This window comes from Poromitra crassiceps (assembly GCF_964638095.1).
Source record: "Poromitra crassiceps genome assembly, chromosome: 18".
Classification (NCBI taxonomy): domain Eukaryota; kingdom Metazoa; phylum Chordata; class Actinopteri; order Beryciformes; family Melamphaidae; genus Poromitra; species Poromitra crassiceps.
Window position 1 is genome coordinate 4296555 of NC_139636.1, and position 14468 is coordinate 4311022.

At 45.7% G+C, this 14468-nt stretch overlaps 1 protein-coding gene across 1 annotated transcript in view; it reads right to left on the reverse strand.

The window, feature by feature from the left end:
• The window catches only part of cttnbp2 (cortactin binding protein 2), a gene marked incomplete at its 5' end in the record, with an annotated part of 56130 nt that overhangs the window by 35057 nt on the left and 6605 nt on the right, over positions 1-14468 (reverse strand). The window contains 3 exons of the mRNA XM_083654152.1: positions 3986-4216; positions 6610-6760; positions 12442-12541. Coding sequence (XP_083510278.1) covers positions 3986-4216; positions 6610-6760; positions 12442-12541 — 482 coding nt within the window. The remainder of the gene's footprint in view (positions 1-3985; positions 4217-6609; positions 6761-12441; positions 12542-14468) is intronic.

Consider the following 14468-nt stretch of genomic DNA (forward strand, 5'->3'; position numbering starts at 1 on the left):
GTGAGAGAGATAGTGGACAGTGCAGTGTAGATACAGTACAGCAGGGCTGGACATTAGTGAGAGAGAGATAGTGGACAGTGCAGTGTAGATACAGTACAGCAGGGCTGGACATTAGTGAGAGAGAGATAGTGGACAGTGCAGTGTAGATACAGTACAGCAGAGCTGGACATTAGTGAGAGAGATAGTGGACAGTGCAGTGTAGATACAGTACAGCAGGGCTGGACATTAGTGAGAGAGATAGTGGACAGTGCAGTGTAGATACAGTACAGCAGGGCTGGACATTAGTGAGAGAGATAGTGGACAGTGCAGTGTAGATACAGTACAGCAGGGCTGGACATTAGTGAGAGAGATAGTGGACAGTGCAGTGTAGATACAGTACAGCAGGGCTGGACATTAGTGAGAGAGATAGTGGACAGTGCAGTGTAGATACAGTACAGCAGGGCTGGACATTAGTGAGAGAGAGATAGTGGACAGTGCAGTGTAGATACAGTACAGCAGGGCTGGACATTAGTGAGAGAGATAGTGGACAGTGCAGTGTAGATACAGTACAGCAGAGCTGGACATTAGTGAGAGAGAGATAGTGGACAGTGCAGTGTAGATACAGTACAGCAGAGCTGAACATTAGTGAGAGAGATAGAGGACAGTGCAGTGTAGATACAGAACAGCAGAGCTGGACATTAGTGAGAGAGAGATAGTGGACAGTGCAGTGTAGATACAGTACAGCAGAGCTGAACATTAGTGAGAGAGATAGTGGACAGTGCAGTGTAGATACAGTACAGCAGAGCTGGACATTAGTGAGAGAGATAGTGGACAGTGCAGTGTAAATACAGTACAGCAGAGCTGGACATTAGTGAGAGAGATAGTGGACAGTGCAGTGTAGATACAGAACAGCAGAGCTGGACATTAGTGAGAGAGATAGTGGACAGTGCAGTGTAGATACAGTACAGCAGAGCTGGACATTAGTGAGAGAGATAGAGGACAGTGCAGTGTAGATACAGAACAGCAGAGCTGGACATTAGTGAGAGAGATAGTGGACAGTGCAGTGTAAATACAGTACAGCAGAGCTGGACATTAGTGAGAGAGATAGTGGACAGTGCAGTGTAGATACAGTACAGCAGGGCTGGACATTAGTGAGAGAGCGATAGTGGACAGTGCAGTGTAGATACAGTACAGCAGGGCTGGACATTAGTGAGAGAGATAGTGGACAGTGCAGTGTAGATACAGTACAGCAGAGCTGGACATTAGTGAGAGAGAGATAGAGGACAGTGCAGTGTAGATACAGTACAGCAGAGCTGGACATTAGTGAGAGAGATAGTGGACAGTGCAGTGTAGATACAGTACAGCAGAGCTGGACATTAGTGAGAGAGAGATAGTGGACAGTGCAGTGTAGATACAGTACAGCAGAGCTGGACATTAGAGAGAGAGATAGTGGACAGTGCAGTGTAGATACAGTACAGCAGGCTGGACATTAGTGAGAGAGATAGTGGACAGTGCAGTGTAGATACAGTACAGCAGAGCTAGACATTAGTGAGAGAGAGACAGTGGACAGTGCAGTGTAGATACAGTACAGCAGAGCTGGACATTAGAGAGAGAGATAGTGGACAGTGCAGTGTAGATACAGTACAGCAGAGCTAGACATTAGTGAGAGAGATAGTGGACAGTGCAGTGTAGATACAGTACAGCAGAGCTGGACATTAGTGAGAGAGAGATAGGGGACAGTGCAGTGTAGATACAGTACAGCAGAGCTGAACATTAGTGAGAGAGAGATAGGGGACAGTGCAGTGTAGATACAGTACAGCAGAGCTGGACATTAGTGAGAGAGAGATAGGGGACAGTGCAGTGTAGATACAGTACAGCAGAGCTGGACATTAGTGAGAGATAGTGGACAGTGCAGTGTAGATACAGTACAGCAGAGCTGAACATTAGTGAGAGAGATAGTGGACAGTGCAGTGTAGATACAGTACAGCAGAGCTGGACATTAGTGAGAGAGATAGTAGACAGTGCAGTGTAGATACAGTACAGCAGAGCTGGACATTAGTGAGAGAGATAGAGGACAGTGCAGTGTAGATACAGAACAGCAGAGCTGGACATTAGTGAGAGAGATAGTGAACAGTGCAGTGTAGATACAGTACAGCAGAGCTGGACATTAGTGAGAGAGATAGAGGACAGTGCAGTGTAGATACAGTACAGCAGGGCTGGACATTAGTGAGAGAGATAGTGGACAGTGCAGTGTAGATACAGTACAGCAGGGCTGGACATTAGTGAGAGAGATAGTGGACAGTGCAGTGTAGATACAGTACAGCAGGGCTGGACATTAGTGAGAGAGAGATAGAGGACAGTGCAGTGTAGATACAGTACAGCAGAGCTGGACATTAGTGAGAGAGATAGTGGACAGTGCAGTGTAGATACAGTACAGCAGAGCTGGACATTAGTGAGAGAGATAGTGGACAGTGCAGTGTAGATACAGTACAGCAGGGCTGGACATTAGTGAGAGAGATAGTGGACAGTGCAGTGTAGATACAGTACAGCAGGGCTGGACATTAGTGAGAGAGATAGTGGACAGTGCAGTGTAGATACAGTACAGCAGAGCTGGACATTAGTGAGAGAGAGATAGAGGACAGTGCAGTGTAGATACAGTACAGCAGAGCTGGACATTAGTGAGAGAGAGATAGTGGACAGTGCAGTGTAGATACAGTACAGCAGAGCTGGACATTAGTGAGAGAGATAGTGGACAGTGCAGTGTAGATACAGTACAGCAGAGCTGATGGGTGCATTCAGTGAAACAGCTGTAATATGGGATGATGGGAGGAGCCACTGACAGACTGTATCAGGGTTCCCACACCTCCTTAAAACCAATTCCCTCAAATTCAAGGACCCAACATGGCAAAGTTTTAGACACGGATCAAGGTTAGATACTGCTGCTGCTTGCTTGCTGCTGTTGAACCTGCATCATTCCACTTCAGTCACTCATGCACGCATGTGACATCACACTTTCTCCAGGCAGGCGGGCGTGAAACCAGGATGCAGACACAGACACACACACACACACACACACACACACACACACACAGTGGAACATAGCCTATTTACTGAGTCAAAAAAATATCAAAAGAACTTCAATTTCTATTCTAGCACAAAATACTGTAAATTCAAGCATTTAGTTTCAATGAGCCATGTCTATTTATGTCCGTTTTAAAAAACCTCCAAGGCCTTGACCGCCTCCCCCCCCCTCAAATTCTCAAACTTTCAAGGACTTCGAGGACCTGTGGGAACCCAGTCGTATGGTATGGACCTGTGGGAACCCAGTCGTATGGTATGGAGCTGAATGAACCCAGTCGTATGGTATGGACCTGTGGGAACCCAGTCGTATGGTATGGACCTGTGGGAACCCAGTCGTATGGTATGGACCTGTGGGAACCCAGTCGTATGGTATGGACCTGTGGGAACCCAGTCGTATGGTATGGACCTGTGGGAACCCAGTCGTATGGTATGGACCTGTGGGAACCCAGTCGTATGGTATGGACCTGTGGGAACCCAGTCGTATGGTACAGTATGGACCTGTGGGAACCCAGTCGTATGGTACAGTATGGACCTGTGGGAACCCAGTCGTATGGTACAGTATGGACCTGTGGGAACCCAGTCGTATGGTACAGTATGGACCTGTGGGAACCCAGTTGTATGGTACAGTATGGACCTGTGGGAACCCAGTTGTATGGTACAGTATGGACCTGTGGGAACCCAGTCGTATGGTACAGTATGGACCTGTGGGAACCCAGTCGTATGGTACAGTATGGACCTGTGGGAACCCAGTTGTATGGTACAGTATGGACCTGTGGGAACCCAGTTGTATGGTACAGTATGGAGCTGTGGGAACCCAGTTGTATGGTACAGTATGGACCTGTGGGAACCCAGTTGTATGGTACAGTATGGACCTGTGGGAACCCAGTTGTATGGTACAGTATGGAGCTGAATGAGCACTTCTCACCTTGAGGCCCCTTGCGGCGGCCGTGTGGGCCGCGGTCCAGCCGTCGGTGTTGGCCTGGTTCAGCAGGGAGGGAAGCAGGGTCAGTGTGGGGGGCGGGGTCAGGGCGCCGGGGTAGGGGGGCACGGCCGGGTGGTCCTGGGACGGGTGGTCCTGGGACGGGTGGCAGAGGAGGAAGCGGAGTGTGTCCACATGTCCCGAGTGCACCGCTGCATGCAGCGCCGTGCAGCCGTCCTGCACAGAGACCAGGGCAAAGGTGCATGTACAGACTGTCCAGAGTTACACCTGGACCACATCCATTCATGGACAGAAGCCATGCAGCCATGCGCACTTGAATTACATTGAAGGTGTCATATGGAAACTATATGCACAGTGTTAAGGGCTCATTATGCTTTGCGCATCAGCGAGGAACGCGAGTGTCCGCGCGGAAAAGTGACGTCAAATCAGCCGACACTCCCCTCCGCAAGGCTCCGTGCGGACGGTTTTCGCCTGGCCGTGCGCACCCCGAATTTTGTAACTACGCGGACGCGGCTGGGCGGAAGAAGTGGAGTTTTCAAGACTCGCGCTAAATTCTGCGAGCAGAAACCCGCACAGAGTATAAAAGCTCCACACGTTTCCTCGTCAGGATTCCGTGTCTCTCATTTCCGTGCGGCCGGCCAAAGCATCAAGCATAATCCAGGCTTTACTGTACCAGTCAAAAACATTGGACACACCACATTTTTATTTATCGTTTTTTTTAACCTCGCAAAAGTTCTGATTTCCCCCCCATTTTTCTCCCCAATTGCACTTGGCAAATTTCCCCCTGCTGCCCCCGGTCGCTGCTCCACCCCCTCTGCCGATCCGGGGAGAGCCGTAGACTAGCACCATGCTCCCTCCAACACATGCGCAGTTGCCAGCCGCTTCTTTTCACCTGACAGCAGGGAGCTTCAGCGGCAGGACGTAGCACGTGGGAGGATCACGCTATTCCCACCAGTTCCCTTCCGCCCTGAACAGGTGCCCCGAACGACCAGAGGAGGCGCTAGTGCAGCGAACCAGGACACATTCCCCTAATCCGGCTTCCCACCCCCGCAGACACAGCCAATCGTGCCTGTATGGGTATGGAGCACGCCCGACCAAGGCGGAGGCGCGAACCTGCGACCCTCGTGTTGGTAGGCAGGGAATCTAGCGCTACACTCCCCGGACGCCGCGAGGGCGAGGAGTCAGATGTTTAAAGAATCATATTGTATATTATCAGCTTTATTTGATGCATTCAAAGGCAGCACGAGCTCCCTTCCTGGCTACTCCCCCGCTACGTGAGTGACACATTTTGGACTTGCGTTGGCGCCACTCTATCTTCTATATTATATGTGTCTCTGCAACTACAGAGACACAGCAGCATCCTGGCTCAGCAGGGGGGCGGGGGGCCATACTAAATGTAGAACAAAGAAGATAACTAAATATAGTGTCTCATCGTCTTTCATGATCACATGCTGCCAGGGCAACTAACGGTTCCTACGGTTACCATGACGACACAGGAAGCTCATACATCAATGAGCTCGCACCAATCAGGGCAACCGAACCCTGAGGACAATTAAATGTGTTACCTCCTCCGGTTGGCTAAAGTGTGAAACAACGAATCAATTGATCATCAGGAAGGAAAAGTGTCACATGCTGCGAGGAGGAACAGTACAGCCAATGGGGACGAGGAAAGAATGGCGAGGAGAATGTTGTAGCGATGAATCAATTTTACGCTGCTGCTGCTGCTGCTGTGTTCATACAGGACAAATTGCTTGACATACTCTATGTTCATACAGGACTATGACCAATACATGGATATCTGTTTTGGATATTCTCCGATCACGGCATTGTAAAATGTCATATCTGGAGCCTATCTTATCTGCGGATTGGGACCATTTTGATACATACTGTACATTTTGATCAGAATATGGAGTTAAGATATTTCCCCGATATGACTGATGCCGTATTTTGAATGCCACACACACACACACACACACACACACACACACACACACACACACACACACACACTTTCTGCTGTAAGAGTAATGACATCCCACAGATTTGGTCATATTCTAGCCAAATACGGAGTTCACATATTTCAATATACTGCATGGGATGAGGTCATATTAGGATATTTTGCAACATTAGATGTATCTGGGCACAGCATACTATACTGTATATGGCACATATGGCTCAATATTTGACCTCACCTGGCATAGACCATATAAGAGAATCTCCAGATATGCTCCAGATATGATATAGTAAACTTTTAGTCATTACTTTTAGTCAAAATGTTGTCTATCTTTAAACTAATTCAATTAGGCCAATACAGGTATTGGAAATTAGAATCAAGGTTATTTGTAAAGCAACATTTAACTCTCTTAACACTTTTACTTGTGTAATATCCGGATTCATTACCAGTTTGATAGGTCTAGCCTAGACTCTCCCATCAGTGTTCATTTTGGCAGCTATTTTATTTAGTTTTAGTCTTTAGACTAAAATGTGTTTTAGTCACATTTCAGTCATTTGTATCCTTCATAGCTTTTGTCATGGATAAAAGGGGTGTTGACTAAATGTTTTCGTCATGATTTTCGTTGAGGAAATGAACACGGTTAAGGAGAACTTACGGCGGTGGTGTGTGAGCGGTCGGCTCCAGCGGCGAGCAGGACCCGGACACAGTCCAGCCGTGCGGCTTCACTGGCCAGGAAGAGAGGGGTCTGCCCCCTGGTGGCCGCCCCGTCCACAGCAGCTCCCGCAGCCAGCAGAGCCTCCATACAGCTGGGGGGAGAAACACATACAGAGAGACAGACAGGATGGAGGAGGAGCTGAGCCAGACATATAACACACACACACACACACACACACACACACACACACACACACACACACACTACCAATATACACACACACACACACACACACACACACGCTACCAATATACACACACACACACACACACACACACACACGCTACCAATATACACACACACACACACACACACACACACACACACGCTACCAATATACACACACACACACACACACACACACACACGCTACCAATATACACACAGCTGGGGAGAGGGGTGACAAGGTTATCAACACAAGTGAAAAAGAAGGAAAGCAGGCATATCCACTCTGTGTAGCAGGTGCAGGACAAACAATCAATCAGAGTAGACTTGCTCCCCTTCAATTTATTGTATCACATTTAATGTTTCAATCTTTACGATCTTAATCAGCCATTCCATATTCTTGTGCGGTGTCAGTGTCGTTGGATGCTGTGATCACGGCACGGGTAAACCAGAGCCGTATAATAGAAGAGTCCCGACATCTCCATTCACTCCAATGGACCAGTTTTTTTTCCAGGAAGTAGAAAGTGGAACTCTTGAGTAAAAAAAAGCAGCACTGTCGAGTTGCAGCAAAATAGACAGTTTGTGTTGTACTTTGAAAGGGGTTTTCATCCTTTGAATCAAATTGTACATTATCAGCTTTATTTTAGCATGCAAAAGTAGCGCGAGACCCATTCCTGGCTGTTGATTGGCTAATGAGTCTCGCATTTTGGTCCTCCGCCGATGCCAGCGACAGATGGTGGGAAATATAATATAGGTTATGTCATTATAACCAAACTTATACCATGGTCTATTCTGATTGGCCGGCAGGTGTGTGTTAAAACCACACCGTTAACTTAACACACACGTAGTCCGGCTCAAGTTTAATCACATCATGTAAATTAATCCACTACCAAACCTGCACAGCTGTTTAATCAAACAGCACAGCTGTTTAATCAAACAGCACAGCTGACGTTATTCAACTCACTACCTCACGCCCACAGAGCCGACCTAATGGTTCAGGAAAATCTTCATATTGATTTGGGGACAATAACATGGCTGGATAGCTACTGTAGCTTGTCTTGTTGTTAAACATAGGCTACTGTTATATTTACTGTTTGTCAACCATAATGCAATGTTATTGACTTTGAAAATGTGCTAGCATAACAATGTTAGCTTTCTGGCTCAGCCGAGCCAATGAAAGGGTTATGTCTGGGCTGGTGTCAGCCATCATGCACCTCCTCACCCTAAATCACTGCAGGGGAAATCCCTTCACCGTGACAGACCACATACACACACACACACACATACACACACACACACACACACATACACACACACACACACACACACACACACACACACACACACACACATCCAGCTGGGAAGATGTGACGGGAGAGGGCAATCAACCTACACACACACACACACACACACATCCAGCTGGCAAGATGTGACGGGAGAGGGCAATCAACCCACACACACACACACACACACGCACACACACACGCACGCACACACACACACACACACACACACACACACACACACACACACACATTCACACCCTCTTAACATGACACATATGCATGCACACATCTAAATACACACAGCTGGAGGAAGAAAGAAGAGGAGGAAAAAGGGCCATATACCCCCCAAAAACGGACGTGTGTGTGTGTGTGTGTGTGTGTGTGTGTGTGTGTGTGTGTGTGTGTGTGTGTGTGTGTGTGTGTGTCTCGGGCAGCATGCCTTTGGATATCCCCGCTCTATTAATAACACTGTGATCAGATATTACAACACTGCACATTCCTCAGCTGGTCCTGGGTCGCTCTTTTGGCGATGGCGCACGTGCACGTGCACATGCACACTAGTGTTAATTTCGTCGACGAAAACTATGACGAAAAATGTTAGTCGACTACCTTGTTCCCCCAAGACTAAGACGAGACTAAAATGTTCAGACTTTTAGTTTCATTGACTAAGACGAGACTAAAATACTCCAACTTTTAGTCGACTAAAACTTGACTAAACAAAAAGAGGATTCCTCTTTTTGCTGCACACCTGAACACCAGTTCAGGTGTGCAGCATCATAGATGTAGCTGACATGTAGCTGTCTTAAAAACATTTACAGTAGTTAACAGAACCCATCTAAGTTGTAACACTGTGCATCACAGAGCCATCCGTTATTTTCTAGGAGTTCATAAATTCACGTCAGTTCTGGCCATTAGTGGAGATATGGGATGGGAATCCCCAAACATCACACATAAAGGTCAATGCTTCGACTCTGGAATAGACTTGTGAAGATGTCTGACCAGAGACTCACTAAAAAGATATTGAATTGGGACATCGCCCATAGACATCCCTGGGCAGAGGAATTGAAACCCTTATTTTATTTGAACGATTTGTCATTTATTTTTCACAACAGGTTATTTTGAGTAATATGTTTCTTTTATATAAAGATAAATGGTCTGCCGGCTTATGGCATAAACCAAAACTAAGAACCTATCATCAGCGGTGGTTTATGTTGTATTTTGTTTGTGTCTTGTAAGCCCGTGAGGGTTGGGCACCTTAGGATGCATGACACAAGAATGAAAATCAATCAATCAAAAATCAATCAATCAATAATTACTGTTAGAACACTGAGAATGTTTATAATGTGAACTAGCAACTTTACAGAAGCTCACAGACAATGATTCAAAAGAGAAAGAGGTTTGAATGTGTGAACACTTGTCCAACTCTGCTGTTACACTTACTGGTACCGGTATTTACTAACGTTATATAAATAAATATCTGTATCTACATCTATATATCAAAACAACTTCAATTTCTATTCTAGCACAAAATATATAGTCAATTCAAGCTCTTCCAGTGACCCATGTCTATTTATGTCTAGTTTCTAAAACCCTGGTAACCCTGAATATAACCAATTAGTGGCAGTGTGTGCGGCATCGTTTGCCTCGTCTTCAGAGTTCATCATTGATAACCTGAGCTGCTGCGGTGGAGGGGTTTGGCGGAGCAGGAATAAACACTGCCGAGCAGCAGAAATGGAAGTCACGCTGGACACCGCGCAGAAATGGCAGCCGCCCAAATGGCCCAATGTCAGTCTGCCTGCTTCATTTAGCCGGCGGAAATCAGCCCATAGAGCTTCGGATCAGCCTGGCATAACACACAGAGCCTGTTCCAGCCTGCAGTGTCCCACAGAGCGCTCAGCGGTCTGGGCGGCCTGGTGACGGTGGCCAGACGGCCATGCTGGCTGGCACGCCCCTTCCTGTTTCACACGCCTGCGCTCGTCTCTTTAGCACGCCACGTGTGACCGGGGGGCTGCAGCGCCAGATCAGCTCAACACGGCCATGATGCTAGAAGCAGCTAGCCTGGTTCAGCTCAACACGGCCATGATGCTAGAAGCAGCTAAGCCTGGTTCAGCTCAACACGGCCATGATGCTAGAAGCAGCTAAGCCTGGTTCAAACCATCTGGATCACTTTATAATCGCCATGTGACGCCATCACGGTCAAATCCAATCCAAATCCACTCGGAAAAGAACGGCAAACTGCCGAGAAACTCCGCTGGTGCATACTCTTGTTCTGGTGCATACTCTTGTTCTGGTGCATACTCTTGTTCTGGTGCATACTCTTGTTCTGGTGCATACTCTTGTTCTGGTGCATACTCTTGTTCTGGTGCATACTCTTGTTCTGGTGCATACTCTTGTTCTGGTGCATACTCTTGTTCTGGTGCATACTCTTGTTCTGGTGCATACTCTTGTTCTGGTGCATACTCTTGTTCTGGTGCATACTCTTGTTCTGGTGCATACTCTTGTTCTGGTGCATACTCTTGTTCTGGTGCATACTCTTGTTCTGGTGCATACTCTTGTTCTGGTGCATACTCTTGTTCTGGTGCATACTCTTGTTCTGGTGCATACTCTTGTTCTGGTGCATACTCTTGTTCTGGTGCATACTCTTGTTCTGATGCATACTCTTGTTCTGGTGCATACTCTTGTTCTGGTGCATACTCTTGTTCTGGTGCATACTCTTGTTCTGGTGCATACTCTTGTTCTGGTGCATACTCTTGTTTAGGGGTGGGACAAAATATCGATACCCACGTTATCGCGATATTTCCACCCGCGATACGTTATCGATACACTGGCGCCGAGTATCGATATGTTTATTATTATTATTATTATTATTATTATTTTTTTTTTTTTTTTTTTTTTAAATAAACAGGCTAAAATATTATGCTGTGTGTGGTAGTTGAAACATAGTTTCAAGTTGACTTTATTTATGTTTGTAGTTGAAACAAAAACATAACTACTGTAGGCTACATGAATGGAAATGTTTGATCATTAATATCTACTTTTAGAAATTATATAGGTAGGTAGGTAGGTTATATAGGTTTTCTTGTTTTAATAGTAATAATAAAAAGACTTAATGTGTAACTTTTCCTCCGTGGTATCGAAAATGATATGAGTGAGTGAGTGAACTCAGAGAGTTCATGTCAATTCTGCTAATAAATGCATAATACATGATTTTTTGCCTTCAGAGGTATTTGTTTCACTTGTTACACAGGTATCGTGATGTATCGTCTTCCAATATATCGCAGTATCGCAGTATCGCAGTATCGTGATATATCGTTATCGAGGGCCAAGTATCGTGACGATATCGTATCGTGAGCTACTCAGCGATTCCCACCCCTACTCTTGTTCTGGTGCATACTCTTGTTCTGGTGCATACTCTTGTTCTGGTGCATACTCTTGTTCTGGTGCATACTCTTGTTCTGGTGCATACTCTTGTTCTGGTGCATACTCTTGTTCTGGTGCATACTCTTGTTCTGGTGCATACTCTTGTTCTGGTGCATACTCTTGTTCTGGTGCATACTCTTGTTCTTGTTTAATTGTTGTTATTGGGTCTATTTCTGCAATAACTGCACTTCTAGCAGCGTTTACTCTGCTAACGTTAACGCTGGCGCTCTTTGCTTCAGGAGACGTCATTACGGTTTGAGCAGCGTACGTTGTCATTTCAGGAAGTCACTGTGGGCGGCCGGACCCATGGAGAGAAACAGAATGTGAGTAACCTTATCAGGATGGTGTTTAACCAGGCTAAGATTTAGCATCTTTTACTGTGATTATTACTACAAGGAGATGCAAGAGAGAAGGTCCTTACACACCGAGCACGTTTTTTTCGTGCGATTAATTCGCACGTCAATAATATTTTCCGAACCTATATCAGTCAATGCAACCGTGCATACCGACGGCGAAGTTTCGCTGAGCGTTATTGCGGTGTTTATTTTTTCGAACCACGTTCGATTTTTCAGAAATTCGCTTCCGACGTGTACACATCTGTGGCTGTGATTGACAGGTGGGTCAAAACTCGCATCCCAATTTCGTGCCGTATATTCGCATCGCTCTTGATGTGTAAGGACCTAGAGAGTGAGAGAGAGAGAGAGAGAGAGAGAGAGAGAGAGAGTGTGTGTGTGTGTGTGTGTGTCTGTGTGTGTCTGTGTGTGTGTGTGTGTCTGTGTGTGTGTGTGTGTGTGTGTGTGTGTGTGTGTGTGTCTGTGTGTGTGTGTGTGTGTGTGTGTGTGTGTGTGTGTGTGTTGGTGGGGTCGCAGCAGGAGAGGAGACAGACTGTGTAGTAGCTGACCTGCTGTGGCCGTTGGCGGCAGCAAAGTGTAGAGGCGTGAATCCGTTTTCATCTGAAACGTCAGCAGACGAGCCGCAGGACAGCAGCAGCTTCACACACTCTGAAAGAGAAGCAGAGATGATGATGATCATGAACTGAACCGCTCTGGACCAGAACACCAAAAGATCCTGAACTGAACTGCTCTGGACCAGAACACCAAAAGATCATGAACTGAACCGCTCTGGACCAGAACACCAAAAGATCATGAACTGAACTGCTCTGGACCAGAACACCAAAAGATCATGAACTGAACCGCTCTGGACCAGAACACCAAAAGATCATGAACTGAACCGCTCTGGACCAGAACACCAAAAGATCATGAACTGAACTGCTCTGGACCAGAACACTAAAAGCTGAAGCAATGAAAACTGCCTCTCAAATAGTATCCCCCGATCTCTAACAATAGCTGAGCAATGTTGCATATATGCAGGGTTCAGTTATATTCTGAGCTGTGTGTGGTTTCTCTAAAATAGGAAAACTGACGTTAGGGGTGCATGGGGATGGGGGATGGGGAAGAGGGGGGACGGGTAGAATACTGGTGTTTTACCAAGAATACATCACATTTTTGATCAAGCAATTTGTTTTGCGGGATTATTTTGGCAAGATATTCATTGATTTGTAGCAGTAGCAGTACTAGTAGTAGTTGCCTAATTTGAGCAGCAAGATTCTATGCAGAATAGCTGTAAATGTGATCACTTTAAGGACACTGTGGAGCTGCAAAAACAAACAAACTGGCACATCTCTTAAAAAGAAGCTCAAATTTTTAACTCTCATTGTTGAGGTGCGGTGTGTGTGTGTGTGTGTGTGTGTGTGTGTGTGTGTGCATGGTGTGTGATTGATTGATTGATTGATTGTATTGGGTAAAAGTACAGACAAAAGTACATCCCATAAGATGTACACGTAAAAGCGTACTTAAACACTTAAACACTTGTTTCCAACGTGGTCCTCGTTGGTGGACAAAACAACAATGAAAACCAACGTACAATCTACCTCCACCAGCTCGGGTTTTTGGAGAGGATTTTGTTGGCGTAATTTGACGAGGTATTTTATAACTCCTAAGTTAAAAGGTTTACAGATGGGTGATCTGGGAAGGAGTCTATGTTGGAGGAAGTGCGGAGAACAACTGGCAGACCACTTCCATATATTCTGGAGTTGCCCTTCCATCCAGACATACTGGCAGGAGGTATCACAAGCAATAAAGGATATATTTGGTAAAGAAACTGATTGCTCTTTCCCTACAATCTACTTGGGTAACATTGCAACCGATTTGATATCACAGGACAGATATCTCTTAAAAATACTGCTGGCAGCCAGCAAAAAAGCTTTAACAAGAAAGTGGCTGCAGTTCGATCCTCCAACAAAGACTGACTGGACAGAAATAGTGACCAACATACAGAGCATGGAGAGAATTACCTTCTCTTTGAACCAACATACAGAGTATGGAGAGAATTACCTTCTCTTTGAACCAACATACAGAGTATGGAGAGAATTACCTTCTCTTTGAACCAACATACAGAGTATGGAGAGAATTACCTTCTCTTTGAACCAACATACAGAGCATGGAGAGAATTACCTTCTCTTTAGTGACCAACATACAGAGTATGGAGAGAATTACCTTCTCTTTAGTGACCAACATACAGAGTATGGAGAGAATTACCTTCTCTTTGAACTTACAGCTTGACAAGTATTCTAAGTAGTGGGAGAAATGGATTGTGTTTACATGTACGAACTGAGTTGAATCCCCCACTAGTAAGTCTATGTATGTAAAGGTGACCAACTGTCTGTTTTGTTTTGTTTTGTTTTCCAGTATGTTCTACTTGTGCTTTGTTTCATGAAAATGTACAAAAATAAAGTATAAAAAAAAAACACAACAACAATGAAAACAATAGATAAAAACATTCCAAAGACAGTCAGAGATAGTTTGACATTAGATACACAACCTTCAAGCCTAGAGACTAGGAAGGAATACTGGATTTCTCCCAGAGATG